At 46.1% G+C, this 21452-nt stretch overlaps 1 protein-coding gene across 7 annotated transcripts in view; it reads left to right on the top strand.

Annotated features, from left to right (window-relative positions):
* The window catches only part of tle3a (TLE family member 3, transcriptional corepressor a), a 154623-nt gene extending 134340 nt beyond the window's left edge, over positions 1–20283 (top strand). For 6 of the 7 annotated variants that reach the window (XM_042308124.1, XM_042307598.1, XM_042309094.1 and 3 more), the window contains 4 exons: positions 13940–14087; positions 14579–14729; positions 16996–17072; positions 18332–20283. In XM_042308124.1, coding sequence (XP_042164058.1) covers positions 13940–14087; positions 14579–14729; positions 16996–17072; positions 18332–18439 — 484 coding nt within the window. In that variant the 3' untranslated portion in view covers positions 18440–20283. The remainder of the gene's footprint in view (positions 1–13939; positions 14088–14578; positions 14730–16995; positions 17073–18331) is intronic. The other variant, XR_006080185.1, reaches the window with a different exon arrangement.
* Positions 20284–21452: the final 1169 nt, after the last annotated feature.

Below are 21452 nucleotides of genomic sequence, written 5' to 3'. Positions count from 1 at the left end.
AGTCATTACAACTAGTCTACATACACTTAGGTTGGAGTCATTACAACTAGTTTACATACACTTAGGTTGGAGTCATTAAAACTAGTCTACATACACTTAGGTTGGAGTCATTACAACTAGTCTACATACACTTAGGTTGGAGTCATTAAAACTAGTTTACATCCACTTAGGTTGGAGTCATTAAAACTAGTTTACATACACTTAGGTTGGAGTCATTAACACTAGTTACATACACTTAGGTTGGAGTCATTAACACTAGTGTACATCCACTTAGGTTGGAGTCATTAACACTAGTGTACATCCACTTAGGTTGGAGTCATTAAAACTAGTTTACATACACTTAGGTTGGAGTCATTAACACTAGTTTACATCCACTTAGGTTGGAGTCATTAACACTAGTTTACATCCACTTAGGTTGGAGTCATTAAAACTAGTTTTTCAACCACTCCACAAATTTCTTGTTAACAAACTATAGTTTTGGCAAGTCGGTTAGGGCATCTACTTTGTGAATGACACAAGTCATTTTTCCAACAATTGTTTACAGACAGATTATTTCACTTATAATTCCCTGTATCCAATGGGTCAGAATTTTACACTAAGTTGACTGTGCCTTTAAACAGCTTGAAAAATGAAAATGATGTCATGGCTTTAGAAGCTTCTGTTAGGATAATTGACATAATTTGAGTCAATTGGAGGTGTACCTGTGGATGTATTTCAAGGCCTACCTTCAAACTCAGTGCCTCCTTGCTTGACATCATGGGAAAATCAAAAGAAATCAGCCAAGACCTCAGAAAAAAAATTGTGGACCTCCACAAGTCTGGTTCATCTTTGGGAGCAATTTCCAAACGCCTGAAGGTACCACGTTCATCTGTGCAAACAATAGTACGCAAGTATTAACACCATGGGACCACGCAGCCGTCATACCGCTCAGGAAGGAGATGCGTTCTGTCTCCTCGAGATGAACGTACTTTGGTGCGAAAAGTGCAAATCAATCCCAGAACAACAACAAAGGACCTTGTGAAGATGCTGGAAGAAACAGGTACAAAGGTATCTATATCCACAGTAAAACAAGTCCTATATCGACATAACCTGAAAGGCCACTCAGCAAGGAAGAAGCCACTGCTCCAAAAATGCCATAAAAAAGCCAGACTACAGTTTGCAACTGCACATGGGGACAAAGATCGTACTTTTTGGAGAAATGTCCTCTGGTCTGATGAAACAAAAATAGAACTGTTTGGCCATAATGACCATCGTTATGTTTGGAGGAAAAAGGGGGAGGCTTGCAAGCCGAAGAACACCATCCCAACCATGAAGCACGGGGGTGGCAGCATCATGTTGTGGGGGTGCTTTGCTGCAGGAGGGACTGGTGCACTTCACAAAATAGATGGCTTCATGAGGCAGGAAAATGATGTGAATATATTGAAGCAACATCTCAAGACATCAGTCAGGAAGTTAAAGCTTGGTCACAAATGGGTCTTCCAAATGGACAATGTCCCCAAGCATACTTCCAAAGTTTTGTCAAAATGGCTTAAGGATAACAAGGTCAAGGTATTGGAGTGACCATCACAAAGCCCTGACCTCAATCCTATAGAAAATGTGTGTGCAGAACTGAAAAATGCATCTGCAAGCAAGGAGGCCTACAAACCTGACTCAGTTACACCAGCTCTGTCAGGAGGAATGGGCCAAAATTCACCCAACTTATTGTGGGAAGCTTGTGGAAGGCGACCCAAAATGCTTGACCCAAGTTAAACCATTTAAAGGGAATGCTACCAAATACCAATTGAGTGTATGTAAACTTCTGACCCACTGGGAATGTGAGGAAAGAAATGAAAGATGAAAGAAATCATTCTCTCTACTATTATTCTGACATTTCACTTTATTAAAATGAAGTGGTGATCCTAACTGACCTAAAACAGGGAAATGTTACCGGGATTAAATGTCAGGAATTGTGAAAAACTGAGTTGAAATGTATTTGGCTAAAGGTGTATGTAAACTTCTGACTTCAACTGTACTGTATCCCGGCACGTCTTAGTGACTTAGTACAATAAGGGGTGTGGTTGCTGGATGTTAGTGGAATACAGTCTCTATCTCCTGTAGTGGTATATACATATGAAGTGGACAGTAGTAGTTAAATAGGACAGGCCTTGACTAGAATACAGTATATACATATGTAGTGGTCAGTAGTAGTTAAATAGGACAGGCCTTGACTAGAATACAGTATATACATATGTAGTGGTCAGTAGTAGTTAAATAGGACAGGCCTTGACTAGAATACAGTATATACATATGTAGTGGACAGTAGTAGTTAAATAGGACAGGCCTTGACTAGAATACAGTATATACATATGAAGTGGACAGTAGTAGTTAAATAGGACAGGCCTTGACTAGAATACAGTATATACATATGAAGTGGACAGTAGTAGTTAAATAGGACAGGCCTTGACTAGAATACAGTATATACATATGTAGTGGACAGTAGTAGTTAAATAGGACAGGCCTTGACTAGAATACAGTATATACATATGAAGTGGACAGTAGTAGTTAAATAGGACAGGCCTTGACTAGAATACAGTATATACATATGAAGTGGACAGTAGTAGTTAAATAGGACAGGCCTTGACTAGAATACAGTATATACATATGTAGTGGACAGTAGTAGTTAAATAGGACAGGCCTTGACTAGAATACAGTATATACATATGAAGTGGACAGTAGTAGTTAAATAGGACAGGCCTTGACTAGAATACAGTATATACATATGAAGTGGACAGTAGTAGTTAAATAGGACAGGCCTTGACTAGAATACAGTATATACATATGAAGTAGGTAAAGCAGTATGTAAACATTATTAAAGTGACCAGTATTCAATGACTCTGTGTACATAGGGCAGCAGTCTAAGGTTCAGGGTAGCATTCTGGGTGGTTGCCGGCTAGTGACAGTGACTAAAGTTCAGGGCAGGGTACTGGCCGGGGCTAGCTAGTGGACACTATTTAACAGTCTGATGGCCTGTAGATAGAAGCTGTTTCTCAGTCTCTCGGTCCCAGCTTGGATGTATCTGTACTGACTCCGCCTTCTAGATGGTAGCAGGGTGAACAGGCCGTGGCTGAGGTCCTTGATGATCTTCTAGATGGTAGCAGGGTGAACAGGCCCTGTCTCGGGTGGCTGAGGTCCTTGATGATCTTCTAGATGGTAGCAGGGTGAACAGGCCGTGGCTCGGGTGGCTGAGGTCCTTGATGATCTTCTAGATGGTAGCAGGGTGAACAGGCCGTGTCTTGGGTGGCTGAAGTCCTTGATTATATTCTTGATGGTAGCAGGGTGTACAGGCCGTGGCTCAGGTGGCTGAGGTCCTTGATGATCTTCTAGATGGTAGCTGGGTGAACAGGCCGTGTTTCGGCTGTCTGAGGTCCTTGATGATCTTCTAGATGGTAGCAGGGTGAACAGGCCGTGGCTCGGGTGGCTGAGGTCCTTGATGATCTTCTAGATGGTAGCAGGGTGAACAGGCTGTGGCTCGGGTGGCTGAGGTCCTTGATGATCTTCTAGATGGTAGCAGGGTGAACAGGCCGTGGCTCAGGTGGCTGAGGTCCTTGATGATCTTCTAGATGGTAGCAGGGTGAACAGGCCGTGTCTCGGATGTCTGAGGTCCTTGATGATCTTCTAGATGGTAGCAGGGTGAACAGGCCGTGGCTCGGGTGGCTGAGGTCCTTGATGATCTTCTAGATGGTAGCAGGGTGAACAGGCTGTGGCTCGGGTGGCTGAGGTCCTTGATGATCTTCTTGATGGTAGCAGGGTGAACAGGCCGTGGCTCAGGTGGCTGAGGTCCTTGATGATGAACTTCTGGATGGTAGCAGGGTGAACAGGCCGTGTCTCGGGTGGCTGAGGTCTTTGATGATCTTCTAAATGGTAGCAGGGTGAACAGGCCGTGGCTCGGGTGGCTGAGGTCCTTGATGATATTCTAGATGGTAGCGGGGTGAACAGGCCGTGCGGAGGTCCTTGATGACCTTCTAGATGGTAGCAGGGTGATATTCTTGGCCTCATCGAGTGCTCTAGATGTCCTGAAGGGCAGGCAGTGTGCCACGGTGATGCGTTGGGCTGACCGCATCACCCTCCGGGGCGCCCTGTGGTTGTGGATGGTGCAATTTCCCGTACCAAACGGTGATACAGCCCAACAGGATGCTCTCAATGGTGCATCTGTAGAAGTTCATGAGGGTCTTAGGGACCAAGCCGAATTTCTTCAGCTTCTTGAGGTTGAAGAGGTGCTGTTGAGCCTTTTTCACCACACTGTCCATGTGGATGGGGACGTTCTCTCTGCTGTCTCCTGTAAACCACGATCAGCTCCTTTATTTTGTTGACGTTGGTGGAGAGGTTATTTTCCTGGCTTGACTCCAGCAGGGCCCTCACCTCCTCCCTTTAGGCTGTCTTGTCATTGTTGGTAATCAGGCCTGCCAGTGTCGTCTGAAAACTTGATGATTCAGTTGAAGATGTTCGTGACCACGAAGTTACAGGGTGAACAAGGAGTACAGGAGGGGGCTGAGCATGCACCCCTGTGGGGCCCCCGTGTTGAGGATCAGCGTGTTGGTCATGTTGTTGTTGCCCGTCAGTAAGTCCAGGACCCGGTTACATAGGGAGGGGTTCAGACCCAGATCCCTGAGCTTAGTGATGAGCTTCAAGGGCACTATGGTGTAGAAGGCTGAACTGTAGTCGATGAACAGCATTCTATATATTTATTTATCTTGTCCAGGTGCGATAGGGCAGTGTTGTGTTGATTGCGTCGTCCGTGGATTTGCGTAATGGGAATTGCAGTGTGTTTAGGGTGACAGGTAAGGTGGAGGTGATATTATAAATAAAGAGAGACCTAAGACAACAACATAGCAAGGCAGCAACACATTACAACACAACATGGTAGCAACACAACATGACAACAACATGGCAGCAACACAACATGACATCACAACATGAGAACATCATGGTAGCAACACAACATGACAACAACATGGTAGCAACACAGTATGACAACAACATGGCAGCAACACAGCATGACAACAACATGGTAGCAACACAACATGACAACAACATGGTAGCAATACAACATGACAACAACATGGTAGCAGCACAACATGGTAGCAACACAAAACATGGTACAAACATTATTGGCCCCAGACAACAGCACAAAGGGCAAGAAGGTAGAGACAACAATACATCATGCTGAGCAGCCACAACTGTCAGTATGAGTGTCCATGATTGAGACTTTGAATGAAGAGATTGAGATAAAACTGTCCAGTTTGAGTGTTTGTTGCAGCTCGTTCAGTCGCTAGCTGCAGCGAACTGAAAAGAGGGGCAACCCAGGGATGTGTGTGCTTTGGGGACGTTTAACAAAATGTGACTGGCAGAACGGGTGTTGTATGTGGAGGATGAGGGCTGCAGTAGATATGTCAGATAGGGGGGAGTGAGGCCTAAAAGGGTTTTATAAATAAGCATCAACCAGTGGGTTTTGCAACGGGTATACAGAGATGACCAGTTTACAGAGGAGTATAGAGTGCAGTGATGTGTCCTATAAGGAGCATTGGTGGCAAATCTGATGGCTGAATGGTAAAGAACATCTAGCCGCTCGAGAGCACCCTGACCTGCCGATCTATAAATTATGTCTCCATAATCTAGCATGGATAGAATGGTCATCTCAATCAGGGTTAGTTTGGCAGCTGGGGTGAAAGAGGAGCGTTTTCGATAGAGGAAATCAAGTCTAGATTTAACTTTAGCCTGCAGCTTTGATATGTGCTGAGAGAAGGACAGTGCACCGTCTAGCCATACTCCCAAGTACTTGTATGAGGTGACTACCTCAAGGTCTAAACCCTCAGAGGTAGTAATCACACCTGTGGGAAGAGGGGCATTCTTCTTACCAAACCACATGACCTTTGATTTGTAGGTGTTCAGAACAAGGTTAAGGGTAGAGAAAGCTTGTTGGACACTAAGAAAGCTTTGTTGTAGAGCATTTAGCACAAAATCCAGGGAGAGGCCGGCCAGCTGAGTATATAAGACTGTATCATCTGCATATAAATGGATGAGTGAGCTTCCTACTGTCTGAGCTATGTTACTGATGTAAATTGAGAATAGCATGGGGCCGAGGATCGAGCCTTGGGGTACTCCCTTGGTGACAGGCAGTGGCTGAGACAGCAGATTTTCTGCACTCTTTGAGAGAGGTAGTTAGCAAACCAGGCCAAAGACCCCTCCGAGAGACACCAATACTCCTTAGCCGTCCCACAAGTATGGAATGGTCTACCCTAGCTTTGGCCAAGTCAGTAAAAAATAGCAGCACAACATTGATTAGAATAAAGGGCAATGGTGACATCATTGAGGACCTTCAAGGTTACAGTGACACATCCATAACCTGAGCGGAAACCAGATTGCATACCAGAGGGAATACTATAGACATCAAGAAAGCCAGTCAGTTTATTATTTTTATCAAGTTTTTTATTATCAATTTTTTTAAACTTTTGATAAACAAAATAGAAATAGGCCTATAACAGTTAGGATCAGCTTGATCTCCCCCTTTCAATAAAGGACAAACTGTGGCTGCCTTCCAAGCATTAGGAACCTCCCCAGAAATGAGAGACAGGTTAAAAAGATCAGAGATAGGCTTGGCGATGATAGGGGCAGCAACCTTAAAGAAGAAAGGGTCTAAACCATCTGACCCAGATGTTTTTTTGGGAGGTCACCTCGGACTTTAGCAATTTGGACTCAGTGACCGCCTGCAGGGAGAAACTTTGTAGCAGGGCAGGGGAAAAAGAGAGAAGCATCGAGAATAGACACATTAGAAGGGGTGGGAGATAAGGAATTTTTGGACGGGCAAGAAGGCATGGCTGAGTCAAATAGGAATCCTGACTTAATGAAGTGGTGATTAAAGAGCTCAGCCATGTGCTTCTTGTCAGTAACAACCACATCCTCAATATTAAGGGACATGTGCTCCTTGTCAATAACAACCACATCATCAACATTAAGGGACATGGGCAGCTGTGAGGAGGAGGGTTTATTCTCCAGGTCTTTAACCGTTTTCCAGAACTTCTTTGGGTTAGACCCACAGAACTGCTTCTTAAAGTAACTAACTTTGGCCTTCCGGATCTCCTGACTTATTTCTCATTTTCCTGAACGAGTCAGTCAGCCAGTCAGCTTGAGGCTGTGTGCCGAGCCTTTCGCCAAATGCAGTTCTTTAGGTCACGGTCGATGGCCTTCCGGATAGCCTGAGTGCACTTATTTCTCATTTGCCTCAACGAGAGCCAGTCAGCCTGAGGCATGTGTCAAGCCTTTCGCCAAATGGAATTCTTGAGATGGAGTAACTCTGCCATATCACGGTCGAACCAGGGGCTGAACCTGTATTTAATTCTCATTTTCTTTATGGGGGGGGCGTGTTTCCTAACAATACCACTGAAAATATCAGAAAAGAAGGTCCAAGCGTCTTCGACAGAGGGGTTCAAGCTGATTCTATACCATTTTACAGAGGCCAGTTCATGAAGGAAGGCTTGCACATTAAAGTTTTCTAGCAAGCATCTATGACAAATCAGGACAGGTTGTTTCACTGAGCAGCCATTGCGAACACAGGCTGTAAAACAGTGATCACGAAGGTCATTACAGAAAACACCAGACTGATACCTGTCGTGTCTTTGGCACCGCCTGCAGGGAGAAATCATCATTAAAATGGCATCATTAAAATGAAGACTGTTATTTTATCAAATCAATTCTCTGTAATTATTATTACCTGATTAAACTAATCATGTAAATGTAATTAACTAGGAAGTCGGGGCACCAAGGAAAATATTCAGATTACAAAGTTATAATTCTCCTAATATAACTTCAGATATTTGAATATCTTAATATCAATTAGTCTTCTAATTAATGAATTATTCTTTACCTCACCTTGGTCTCATTTCAAACGTCGTAAATTGTTGGTTATCTGCACGAACCCAGTCTTCACTATAAATCATCCATACATCAATTGTCTTAAATCATTTATTTATTAATTATTAACTAACTAAATAATCACAGAAATACATAAACAAACAAAGTAGAGATGGTTACAAGGAAATGATAGGGGATGTTCCCTAGTGGGCTAAACCGGTATGGCGGCTTGGTAGACAGACACTATAGTTATAACAATTGAAATGCTTAATCCTTTGCACATGAACGCTCACTCATTCGGAAATAATTGCAATCAATACATATGTTTACGCTCAGTATGTCGTCGTGATCTCTGTTGGAATCGTCCTTTCCTGTTGGAAGTTCATCCGCCCGTCTTAGAATGGATACTTCAGAGTCCCATTCAGAAATGTTCTTATAGAATAGCTGTTTCGGCGGTTATCGGCCTTCGCATTCAATGGTACACAATTCCTAGCTGCAGACTAGTAATTAGTATCGAAGTGTTGCTCTTATTCTGTCGGTATCGATAGTCTCAGAGTTTCAACAACCATTACAACCTTAGCTTATACTCAGGTTTTATTGTCTCTACTCAAACCTTAGCCCTCTCGGTAATCGAGGTAAGCTTGGTCTCAAGGGAAATTCCCAAGGTGGGGGTTATATCTAGAACAGTAGGAAAGGGCTGTCCCATGACTACAGATCTATGTCTGTGCTCATGGGGTGGGCCTATGACTTAGTTAAACTCCCAAGGGAATTGGAGTTTCCTTCATTAAACAGTTTAAAACACATTACATAATTTCACAAATAGTTTCATCTTTACTCAATCATTTTATACAACAATTAGATGCAACCCTCACAACTGAGACTCTTGTATTAACAGAGTTATGGTAATGCAGCTGTATTGTCTCTCATGAGTTAAACGAAATGGACCAGTTCGTAGCTGGATTCTCCCCTCAACCGTGTACACATTCTCCAAAACATGGACATTGTTCAGTTCTCAAGTTCTATGATGGAGAAGAGGTTCCTTTGTTCTCCTGTGAAACCTTCTCTCTTTACTGCCTGGCCATCAGGAGAGAGAACCTTCTCTCTCTATACTGCCTGGCCATGAGGAGAGAGAACCTTCTCTCTCTATACTGCCTGGCCATGAGGAGAGAGACTCCTCTAGGAATTTATGACCTGCGATAACAGAGCCTGGGGAAAGAGAGAGGCAGTGAGAGAGAGAGAGGGGGGAGTGGTGCTCGCTATACCCAAAGAGGGCCACGTCATGTCATACATATCAGGATTATTTGTGAGGATAACATCGAGGAGAGTAGCCTTTTCTGGGTGTTTGGAGTCATAACTTGTGGGATTGGTGATAATCTGAGAAAGATTTAGGGAGTCCCATTACTTGGTCAGGTGGTTTAAGCATATCCCAGTTTAGGTCACCTAGCAGGACAAATTCAGACTTGGTGTAAGGGGCCAGGAGAGAGCTTAGGGCAGGTGTGGGGTACAGGCCGGTGCTGATGGAGGACGATAGAACCCAGCAACAGTCAACAAAGTGCTATTTGAAAGTTTAATACTTAAAACCAGCAAATCAAATTGTTTGGGGACAGACTTGGTGGAGACAACCGAGCACTGAAGGTGATCCTTGGTAATGATTGCCACTCCACCAACTTTTTGAAGATCTGTCTTGCCGAAAAAGGTTATAACCAGAAAGGTTAACATCAGTATTCAAAACACTCTTCCTTAACCACGTCTCAGTAATTTATTTATTTTTATTTTTATTTTACCTTTATTTAACCAGGTAGGCAAGTTGAGAACAAGTTCTCATTTACAATTGCGACCTGGCCAAGATAAAGCAAAGCAGTTCGACAGATACAACGACACAGAGTTACACATGGAGTAAAACAAACATACAGTCAATAATACAGTATAAACAAGTCTATATACAATGTGAGCAAATGAGGTGAGAAGGGAGGTAAAGGCAAAAAGGCCATGGTGGCAAAGTAAATACAATATAGCAAGTAAAACACTGGAATGGTAGTTTTGCAATGGAAGAATGTGCAAAGTAGAAATAAAAATAATGGGGTGCAAAGGAGCAAAATAAATAAATAAATAAAAATTAAATACAGTTGGGAAAGAGGTAGTTGTTTGGGCTAAATTATAGGTGGGCTATGTACAGGTGCAGTAATCTGTGAGCTGCTCTGACAGTTGGTGCTTAAAGCTAGTGAGGGAGATAAGTGTTTCCAGTTTCAGAGATTTTTGTAGTTCGTTCCAGTCATTGGCAGCAGAGAACTGGAAGGAGAGGCGGCCAAAGAAAGAATTGGTTTTGGGGGTGACTAGAGAGATATACCTGCTGGAGCGTGTGCTACAGGTGGGAGATGCTATGGTGACCAGCGAGCTGAGATAAGGCCAACACAATGACCAACACATCTGGATTGGAGCTGGGAACCTTTCAGTCGATCTGTTTGAGGTCTGTACAGAAAGAGCAGAAATCAGTGAAGCAGATATCAGAGCACAAGTCAGAATTGGGTCTAGCAACAGTAGATGGGCCAGGGTGTACATGCACATATCCAGATATCATCAGCAGTAATACAATCAAGGCACGGCAGAGGACAGGCAGAATGCTGCAGTGTTGATTTTTGACATATCCAGATATCATCAGTAGTAATACAATCAAGGCACGGCAGAGGACAGGCAGAATTGGGTCTAGCAACAGTAGATGGGCCAGGGTGTACATGCACATATCCAGATATCATCAGTAGTAATACAATCAAGGCACGGCAGAGGACAGGCAGAATTGGGTCTAGCAACAGTAGATGGGCCAGGGTGTACATGCACATATCCAGATATCATCAGCAGTAATACAATCAAGGCACGGCAGAGGACAGGCAGAATTGGGTCTAGCAACAGTAGATGGGCCAGGGTGTACATGCACATATCCAGATATCATCAGTAGTAATACAATCAAGGCACGGCAGAGGACAGGCAGAATTGGGTCTAGCAACAGTAGATGGGCCAGGGTGTACATGCACATATCCAGATATCATCAGCAGTAATACAATCAAGGCACTGCAGAGGACAGGGAGAATGCTGCAGTGTTGATTTTTGACATATCCAGATATCATCAGTAGTAATACAATCAAGGCACGGCAGAGGACAGGCAGAGCTCTGCAGTGCTGATTTATAACATCTGAATGTGCATCAGACGGCAACAAGATCATATTATACAGCAATTTCATCGGGTAACATGAATACAAAGCCGGTGAGAGGAGGTTAGAACGGGATGTGTAACCAATAGAGAGTTAGAGTCCCGAATGTGGGAACTAACATAGTCTGTCCCACGGTTGGGTAAAGAAAAGTTCATAGTCAACAAAGTAGGAGGTAGAGACGGAGGCAAACAGCACAATGCACAAGAAAACAACATAATATATAGAGACTTGTAACCTGACACCTGTTAGGCCCAAAGGCCTTTTACTTCACACCTAATTGTATTTGTACAGGTTGGAATGGACTCAGGACTCTGCTGTTTGTTGTATAGCTTGGGAAAATAAAACCTTGGAAGCATTAATCTCTCCACATGCGGATGCGGCTTGGGATTCTGGGCCGGCAGCCTTGCGGCGGTTGACGTGCTTAAATTACTTACGTTGGCCACGGAGAATAAAAGCACACAGTCCTTGTTGCGTTGACGGCTTGATGTTTTTCCTTTGAAGCGGGCAAAGAAGGTGTTTAGCTCGTCCGGGAGGCGTCGGTGCCCGCGACATGGCTCGCTTTCCCTTTGTAATCCGTGATTGTCTGGAGTCCCTCCTACATACGTCTAGCGTCTGAGCCTTTTGAATTGCGACTCTACTTTGTCTTTGTACTGTCGTATTGCCTTACGGAGGTCATAGCTGGTCTGTTTGTAAACCTAGGTGTTCCCAAGTCCCCTTGCCACGGTTAAATGCAGGGGTTTGCGCTTTCAGTTTTGCGTGAAAGGTGCCATTTATCCCCCGTTACTGGTTTAGATAAGTTGTAATCATCACTGAACAACATGTTGGGTCCCAGGCTACAATAAATGTGGCCTCACAGTTTCCACAGTTCCTTCGGAAAGTATTCAGACTCCTTGACTTTTTTTAACGTTACAGCCTTATTCTAAAATGTATTTAAAAAATATATATATATTCTCAGCAATCTATGCACAATACTCCATAATGACAAAGCAAAAACAGGTTTAGATTTTTTTCCAAATGTATTAAAAATGTAAAACCTAGTTACATAAGTATTCAGACCCTTTGCCTTGAGACTTGAAATTAAGCTCAGGTGCATCCTGTTTCCATTGATCATCCTTGAGATGTTTCTACAGCTTGATTGGAGTCCACTTGTGGTAAATTCAATTGAACATGATTAGGAAAGGCAGACATCTGTCTATATAAGGTCCCACAGTTGGCAGTGCATGTCAGAGCAAAAACCAAGCCATGAGGTTGAGGGAATTGCCCGTAGAGCTCCGAGACAGGATTGTTTCGAGGCTCAGATCTGGGGAAAGGTACCAAAACATTTCTGCAGCATTGAAGTTCCCCAAGAACACAGTGGCCTCCATCATTCTGAAATGGAAGAAGTTTGGAACCACCAAGACTCTTCCTAGAGCTGGCCGCCCGGCCAAACTGAGCAATCGGGGGAGAAGGGCCTTGGTCAGGGAGGTGACCAAGAACTTGATGGTCACTCTGACAGAGTCCCTCTGTGGAGATGGGAGAACCTTTCAGAAGGACAGTCACCTCTGCAGCACTCCACCAATCAGGTCTTCATGGTTAGAGTGGCCAGACGGAAGCCACTCCTCAGTAAAAGGCAGATGACAGCCTGCTTTTGCCAAAAGGCACCTAAAGAATGAGAAACAAGATTATCTGGTCTGATGAAACCAAGATTGAAATCTTTGGCCTGAATGCCAAACGTCATGTCTGGAGGAAACTTGGCACCATCCCTACGGTGAAGCATGGTGGTGGCAGCATCATGCTGTGGGTTATGTTTTTCAGCGTCAGGGACTGGGAGACTAGTCAGGATCGAGGGAAAGATGAACAGAGCAAAGTACAGATAGATCCAATATGAAAACCTGCTCCAGAGCGCTCATGACCTCAGACTGGGGTGAAGGTTCACCTTCCAACAGGACAATGACCCTAAGCACACAGCCAAGACAACACACAAGTGGCTTCGGGACAAGCTTCTGAATGTTCTTGAGTAGTATATAATAGTAGCCCAGCCAATGCCCGACCAAACATCTCTGGAGAGACCTGAAAATAGCATGTTTACAGTCCCTGTCTCTCTGGAAGGAGATCCTCGTCCTGAGCGTGTGTACTTTATTGTCCAGAGACTGAATGTAGTGAGTAATATACTCTGCGGCGGTGACTAGGGCCCCACTCTTCCTCGATGCGGCCCCCCCTAACTCCATAGGTATGGGAGCAGGAGGGCCAGGAGGTGGAACTGTCAGGACCCTTTCTTAACGCCCGCGGGCAGCTCGCCGGTTGTCCAGACGGATTGACATGTTTATGAGTTCGTCGAGGGAGAGAGTGGCATCCCGACAAAGCACCTCTTCTCTGGCGTCTGTGTTTTGAGAGACTGAGTAGAGCTGCTTCGGGAAGTTCAGGCAAAGGATCCATCTCTAATTTCTGGTGCGTGATCTCCGATCTTAAATCCAAAAAGTTGTTTCAAGGTGTATAATACAAGAAACGTTCTGGGGGAAAAAAGAACGTTCTGGAAAAAAAAATACTGCAAAGTTTGCTAAGAGCTAGAAATAGGACAGCCGGGGGCGCCATCTTGTCCCACCATGAGGTTTGTAAGAAGGTATAGATTGTAAGGACATTTTTGTTGACTACCTGTGGGTTTAGGACACGGTCTGTAAGGACATATGAGACTACCAGTGGTTGTGTCTGCAGGTGTTTAGTGGTAAAGACACGGTCTGTAAGGACATATGAGACTACCAGTGGTTGTGTCTGCAGGTGTTTAGTGGTAAAGACATAATCTGTACATACATGGTTTATAAGGACGTGCTTTGTGTAAAAAAAAAAAAAACCTTTGTGGTTTCTCACAGGCAGTTCCAGGGCCATACGGACGGGGCCAGCTGTATAGATATCTCTCACGATGGGACCAAGCTGTGGACAGGAGGTCTGGATAACACGGTACGCTCCTGGGACCTGAGAGAGGGACGACAACTACAGCAGCACGACTTCACCTCACAGGTACGCTCTCTCACACACACACACACACACACACACACTGGTATCAAAATCCCAGTGTCTACCTACTGCCGTTGTGCCTTTGAGTAAAGCTTATAAAACCCTCAAACCAGAACCCTACAGTGTGACCATTCTATGTGCATTTGTGTCTAAATATTCTGAGAGCTGGAACTTTCATTTAGGAGCACCAGTGTGCCAAGGAAAAATTAAGGATTCTAGATTTATTAACTCAAATAATTTTTCATTGTGGTCCTAAATATCTTTTCAACTTAGGTGATACACGTGCTCCTTGTAAAGTAGACCAGTCCCCCCCCCCAGATCTTCTCTCTAGGATACTGTCCAACAGGGGAATGTATTAATAGAGACCCCCCCCAGATCTTCTCTCTAGGATACTGTCTGACAGGGGAATGTATTAATAGAGACCCCCCACCCCAGATCTTCTCTCTAGGATACTGTCTGACAGGGGAATGTATTAATAGAGACCCCCCCTCCAGATCTTCTCTCTAGGATACTGTCCAACAGGGGAATGGTTGGCTGTAGGGATGGAGAGCAGTAATGTAGAGGTCCTTCACCACACCAAGCCTGACAAATACCAGCTACATCTCCACGAGAGCTGTGTCCTCTCCCTCAAGTTCGCTAACTGCGGTAAGAACACACACACACACTCACACCACAGTACAAACGGCCCTGACTGAAAACACACACACACACCACAGTACAAACGGCCCCGACTGAAAACACACACACACACACACACCACAGTACAAACGGCCCTGACTGAAAACACACACACACACACACCACAGTACAAACGTCCCCGACTGAAAACCACACACGACTGTACAAAACACACACACACCACACCACAGTAAACGGCCCCGACTGAAAAAACACACACACACACACACACACACACACACACACACACATACCACAGTACAAACGGCCCTGACTGAAAACACACACACACACACACCACAGTACAAACGGCCCCGACTGAAAACACACACACACACCACAGTACAAACTGTAGCTCAGGAGAAAACACACACTACTTTGCCAAGATGTACTGAGCTGACCTGGTTACATAGTGGCTGGTACGTTGTTGAAAAGGACGATGGAGGAGAAAATACCAGTCCAGGTTGTGGGCGACTTAGTGTGTCCATCTTGTTATCTGCATTGTGAAGGTGTGACTGTTCCATCAGTTGCTATTTCCATGGCCTGATCTCTCCCTTTCTCCCTCACCCCTCTCTCTCTCTCTCTTGTCCCTCTCCCTCCGTCTCTACCTCCCTCACCCCTCTCTCTCTACCTCCCTCACCCCTCTCTCTCTCCTTCTCCCTCTCCTTCCATCTCTACCTCCCTCACCCCTCTCTCCTTCTCCCTCTCCCTCCATCTCTACCTCCCTCACCCCTCTCTCTCCTTCTCCCTCCATCTCTACCTCCCTCCCCTCTCCTCTCTCTCCTTCTCCCTCCATCTCTACCTCCCCCTCTCTCTCCTTCTCCCTCCATCTCTACCTCCCTCCCTCCTCTCTCTCTCCTTCTCCCTCTCTCTTTCCTTCTCCCTCTCCCTCCCTCCATCTCTACCTCCCTCCCTCCTCTCTCTCCTTCTCCCTCCGTCTCTACCTCCCTCCCTTCTCTCTCTCCTTCTCCCTCCGTCTCTACCTCCTTTACCGCTCTCTCTCCTTCTCCCTCCATCTCTACCTCCTTCACCCCTCTCTCTCTCCTTCTCCATCCATCTCTACCTCCCTCCCTTCTCTCTCTCCCTCTCCTTCCATCTCTACCTCCCTCACCCCTCTCTCCTTCTCCCTCTCCCTCCATCTCTACCTCCCTCACCCCTCTCTCTCCTTCTCCCTCCATCTCTACCTCCCTCTCCTCTCTCTCCTTCTCCCTCCATCTCTACCTCCCCCTCTCTCTCCTTCTCCCTCCATCTCTACCTCCCTCCCTCCTCTCTCTCTCCTTCTCCCTCTCTCTTTCCTTCTCCCTCTCCCTCCCTCCATCTCTACCTCCCTCCCTCCTCTCTCTCCTTCTCCCTCCGTCTCTACCTCCCTCCCTTCTCTCTCTCCTTCTCCCTCCGTCTCTACCTCCTTTACCACTCTCTCTCCTTCTCCCTCCATCTCTACCTCCTTCACCCCTCTCTCTCTCCTTCTCCATCCATCTCTACCTCCCTCCCTTCTCTCTCTCCCTCTCCTTCCATCTCTACCTCCCTCACCCCTCTCTCCTTCTCCCTCTCCCTCCATCTCCCTCCATCTCTCTCCTCTCCCTCCATCTCTACCTCCCCCTCTCTCTCCTTCTCCCTCCATCTCTACCTCCCTCTCCTCTCTCTCCTTCTCCCTCCATCTCTACCTCCCCCTCTCTCTCCTTCTCCCTCCATCTCTACCTCCCTCCCTCCTCTCTCTCTCCTTCTCCCTCTCTCTTTCCTTCTCCCTCTCCCTCCCTCCATCTCTACCTCCCTCCCCTCTCTCTCTCCTTCTCCCTCCGTCTCTACCTCCCTCCCTTCTCTCTCTCCTTCTCCCTCCGTCTCTACCTCCTTTACCGCTCTCTCTCCTTCTCCCTCCATCTCTACCTCCTTCACCCCTCTCTCTCTCCTTCTCCATCCATCTCTACCTCCCTCCCTTCTCTCTCTCCTTCTCCCTCCGTCTCTACCTCCCTCCCTCCTCTCTCTCCCTCTCCCAATGTCTCTACCTCCCTCCCTCCTCTCTCTCTCCCACTGTCTCTACCTCTGTCTCTACCTCCCACACCCCTCTCTCTACCTCCCTACCTCCCTCACCCCTCTCTCCTTCTCCCTCTATCTCTCCCTCCCTCACCCCTCTCCCTCCCTCAACCCTCTCCCTCCATCTCTCCCTCCCTCACCCCTCTCCCTCCCTCACCCCTCTCCCTCCATCCCTCCCTCCCTCCTCTCCTCCACCCTCCAGGTAAATGGTTTGTGTCTACAGGGAAGGACAACCTGCTGAATGCCTGGAGGACTCCATATGGAGCCAGTATATTCCAGGTATGTATACTGATCAATCCACTAGAGCACAGGACAAAGATACTATAGTATTACTACAACCAGTCTCTATCACCCCTCAGATACTATAGTATTACTGATGTACCAACCAGTCTCTATCCCCCCTCAGATACTATAGTATTACTGATGTACCAACCAGTCTCTATCACCCCTCAGATACTATAGTATTACTGATGTACCAACCAGTCGCTATCACCCATCAGATACTATAGTATTACTGATGTACCAACCAGTCTTTATCACCCCTCAGATACTATATTATTACTGATGTACCAACCCGTCTCTATCACCCCTCAGATACTATATTATTACTGATGTACCAACCAGTCTCTATCCCCCCTCAGATACTATAGTATTACTGATGTACCAACCAGTCTCTATCCCCCCTCAGATACTATAGTATTACTGATGTACCAACCAGTCTCTATCACCCCTCAGATACTATAGTATTACTGATATACCAACCAGTCTCTATCACCCCTCAGATACTATAGTATTACTACAACCAGTCTCTATCACCCCTCAGATACTATAGTATTACTGATGTACCAACCAGTCTCTATCCCCCTCAGATACTATAGTATTACTACAACCAGTCTCTATCCCCCTCAGATACTATAGTATTACTACAACCAGTCTCTATCACCCCTCAGATACTATAGTATTACTACAACCAGTCTCTATCACCCCTCAAATACGATAGTATTACTGATGTACTAACCAGTCTCTACTCCCCTTCAGATACTATAGTATTACTACAACCAGTCTCTATCACCCCTCAGATACTATAGCAATACTGATATACCAACCAGTCTCTACCCCCCCCTCAGATACTATAGTATTACTGATGTACCAACCAGTCTCTATCACACCTCAGATACTATAGTATTACTGATGTACCAACCATTCTCTATCACTCCTTTATATACAATGCTTCTGAGTATAACACTTTTCCAAGTTTCACGCAGAATCCAACAGTTCTAAAGATGAATTTAGCCTCAAGGCGCTTTTGGGAAACGCGGCCCTGGCTGGGTTTAGTCAGCCGTCCTTTTTCCCCAATTGAAACATTTGACATGTATTTAAACACAAATAAGGCTTGGGAGAGTGTGAAATAGGTCTAGACAGCTGTCAAATCTTTGTCACGACATATAGCATTGTTGTCTGCTGTCCTCTGTCTACTTTAAACGTTGGTTTGAGAGAGTGAAAGTGACTAAATATGTGTTGTATCTCCCCCCATACAGTCGAAGGAGTCTTCGTCAGTCCTGAGCTGTGACATCTCAGCAGACGACAAGTACATCGTCACAGGCTCCGGGGACAAGAAGGCTACTGTCTACGAGGTCATCTACTAGAGACAGACACACAGACGGATGGACAGATGGGATTGTGGTGGATTGGAGAACCTCAGATGGGATTATGGTGGATTGGAGAACCTCAGATGGGATTATGATGGAGTGGAGGACGTCAAATGGGATTATGGTGGATTGGAGGACCTCAGATGGGATTATGGTGGAGTGGAGAACCTCAGATGGGATTATGGTGGAGTGGAGAACCTCAAATGGGATTATGGTGGATTGGAGAACCTCAGATGGGATTATGGTGGAGAGGAGGACCTCAAATGGGATTATGGTGGATTGGAGAACCTCAGATTGGATTATGATGGAGTGGAGGACCTCAAATGGGATTATGGTGGATCGGAGAACCTCAGATGGGATTATAATGGAGTGGAGGACCTCAAATGGGATTATGGTGGATTGGAGAACCTCAGATGGGATTATGGTGGAGTGGAGAACCTCAAATGGGATTATGGTGGATTGGAGGACCTCAGATGGGATTATGGTGGAGTGGAGAACCTCAAATGGGATTATGGTGGATTGGAGAACCTCAGGTGGGATTATGATGGAGTGGAGGACCTCAAATGGGATTATGGTGGATTGGAGAACCTCAGATGGGATTGTGGTGGAGAGGAGGACCTCAGATGGGATTATGATGGAGTGGAGGACCTCAGATGGGATTATGGTGGAGTGGAGGACCTCAGATGGGATTATGGTGGAGTGGAGGACCTCAGATGGGATTATGGTGGAGAGGAGGACCTCAAATCGGATTATGGTGGATTGGAGAACCTCAGATGGGATTATGGTGGATTGGAGAACCTCAGATGGGATTCTGATGGAGAGAAGGACCTCAAATGGGATTGTGGTGGAGTGGAGGACCTCAGATGGGATTATGGTGGAGTGGAGGACCTCAGATGGGATTACGGTGGAGTGGAGGACCTCAGATGGGATTATGGTGGAGTGGAGGACCTCAGATGGGATTATGGTGGAGTGGAGGACCTCAGATGGGATTGTGGTGGAGTGGAGGACCTCAGATGGGATTGTGGTGGAGTGGAGGATCTCAAATATGATTATGGTGGAGTAGAGGACCTCAAATGGGATTATGGTGGAGTGGAGGACCTCAGATGGGATTATGGTGGAGTGGAGGACCTCAGATGGGATTATGGTGGAGTGGAGGACCTCAGATGGGATTGTGGTGGAGTGGAGGACCTCAGATGGGATTATGGTGGATTGGAGAACCTCAGATGGGATTATGGTGGAGTAGAGGACCTCAAATGGGATTGTGGTGGAGTGGAGGACCTCAGATGGGATTGTGGTGGAGTGGAGGACCTCAGATGGGATTGTGGTGGAGTGGAGGATCTCAAATATGATTATGGTGAAGTGGAGGACCTCAACATGCTCAGGAACACTGGATGACTCCTTCCTCCCTCACAGAGACAGACATCCTGGATGTGATGTTGGCGTTCTGGAGTCTGCTGGCCCACAGCCCCCCGGCGATCTGGGACGCTTCGCTGACCTGGGTAGGAGGGCCGGGCCGGGGCTGAGTTTGGCCAAACGTGACCAGACTGGTATTGTGTCTCAGGCTCTGCCAGCCCTCCCTCGTCAGGACTAAGGAATAGCCTTACACTAGCTGAGTGAGTTAAGGAAGCTCCAGAGGAAGTAAGAGAAATATTGTTTTGAATCACTATTTGTTTTATGTGTCTCGGCAGCACAGAGAGGGTACAGAGGAGAGAGGTTCGAGGTTCATTTTGACTCAGCGTGAAGAAGCAGCCTGTGTTTAGTCAAATGTACATAGTAGTTTAGCTGGTGTACGTGACGGCGGAATAAAAGGCCTTTGTTTTCTGGTGTCCAGATTCACTCTCTCTGGTTCTGCCTGTGTGATGGTTCTCTCTGCATGTATGTGGGCTCCCGAGTGGCGCAGAGGTCTAAGGCACTGCATCTCAGTGCTAGAGGAGTCACTACAGTCCCTGGTTTGAATCCCAGACTGCGTCACATCCGGGCCGTGATTGGGAGTCCCATAGGGCGGCGCACAAGTTGCCCAGCATCTTCCGAGTTTGGCCGGGGGGGTGGGGGGGGGGAAGGCCGTCATTTGTAAATAAGAGTTTGTTCTTGCCTGGTTAAATAAAGGTTCAATTTAAAAAATCAAACATGTTCTGTCCTCTCCTTGGATCTCTCAGGACGGTGAAGATCTTTATAAAAAGATTTATATTTATATATTTTCTTTCCTTTTGTCGCAATCTTTTTCCAGCCTGACCTTTTCCTGAAATGTAATTACGATATAATCTAACCCCCCCCCCCGTAGAAAATTACATTTCTACTGGAGCACTGAACAAAGCACGAGAGGAACACGTGAAACATAATATCTAGTGGATTGTAGCATACAATACCCCTGTCTGTGACCAGACCAGGACCCTGTATAGAGTAGTAGAGATGGAGCTGTGACCAGACCAGGACCCTGTATAGAGTAGTAGAGATGGAGCTGTGACCAGACCAGGACCCTGTATAGAGTAGTAGAGATGGAGCTGTGACCAGACCAGGACCCTGTATAGAGTAGTAGAGATGGAGCTGTGACCAGACCAGACCAGGACCCTGTATAGAGTAGTAGAGATGGAGCTGTGACCAGACCAGGACCCTGTATAGAGTAGTAGAGATGGAGCTGTGACCAGACCAGGACCCTGTATAGAGTAGTAGAGATGGAGCTGTGACCAGACCAGGACCCTGTATAGAGTAGTAGAGATGGAGCTGTGACCAGACCAGGACCCTGTATAGAGTAGTAGAGATGGAGCTGTGACCAGACCAGGACCCTGTATAGAGTAGTAGAGATGGAGCTGTGACCAGACCAGGACCCTGTATAGAGTAGTAGAGATGGAGCTGTGACCAGACCAGGACCCTGTATAGAGTAGTAGAGATGGAGCTGTGACCAGACCAGACCAGACCAGGACCCTGTATAGAGTAGTAGAGATGGAGCTGTGACCAGACCAGACCAGACCAGGACCCTGTATAGAGTAGTAGAGATGGAGCTGTGACCCTG

The sequence above is a fragment of the Oncorhynchus tshawytscha genome, linkage group LG01 (genome assembly GCF_018296145.1).
Source record: "Oncorhynchus tshawytscha isolate Ot180627B linkage group LG01, Otsh_v2.0, whole genome shotgun sequence".
In the NCBI taxonomy this organism is placed as follows: Eukaryota; Metazoa; Chordata; class Actinopteri; order Salmoniformes; family Salmonidae; genus Oncorhynchus; species Oncorhynchus tshawytscha.
This window is presented reverse-complemented; position numbering and strand designations above follow the sequence as displayed.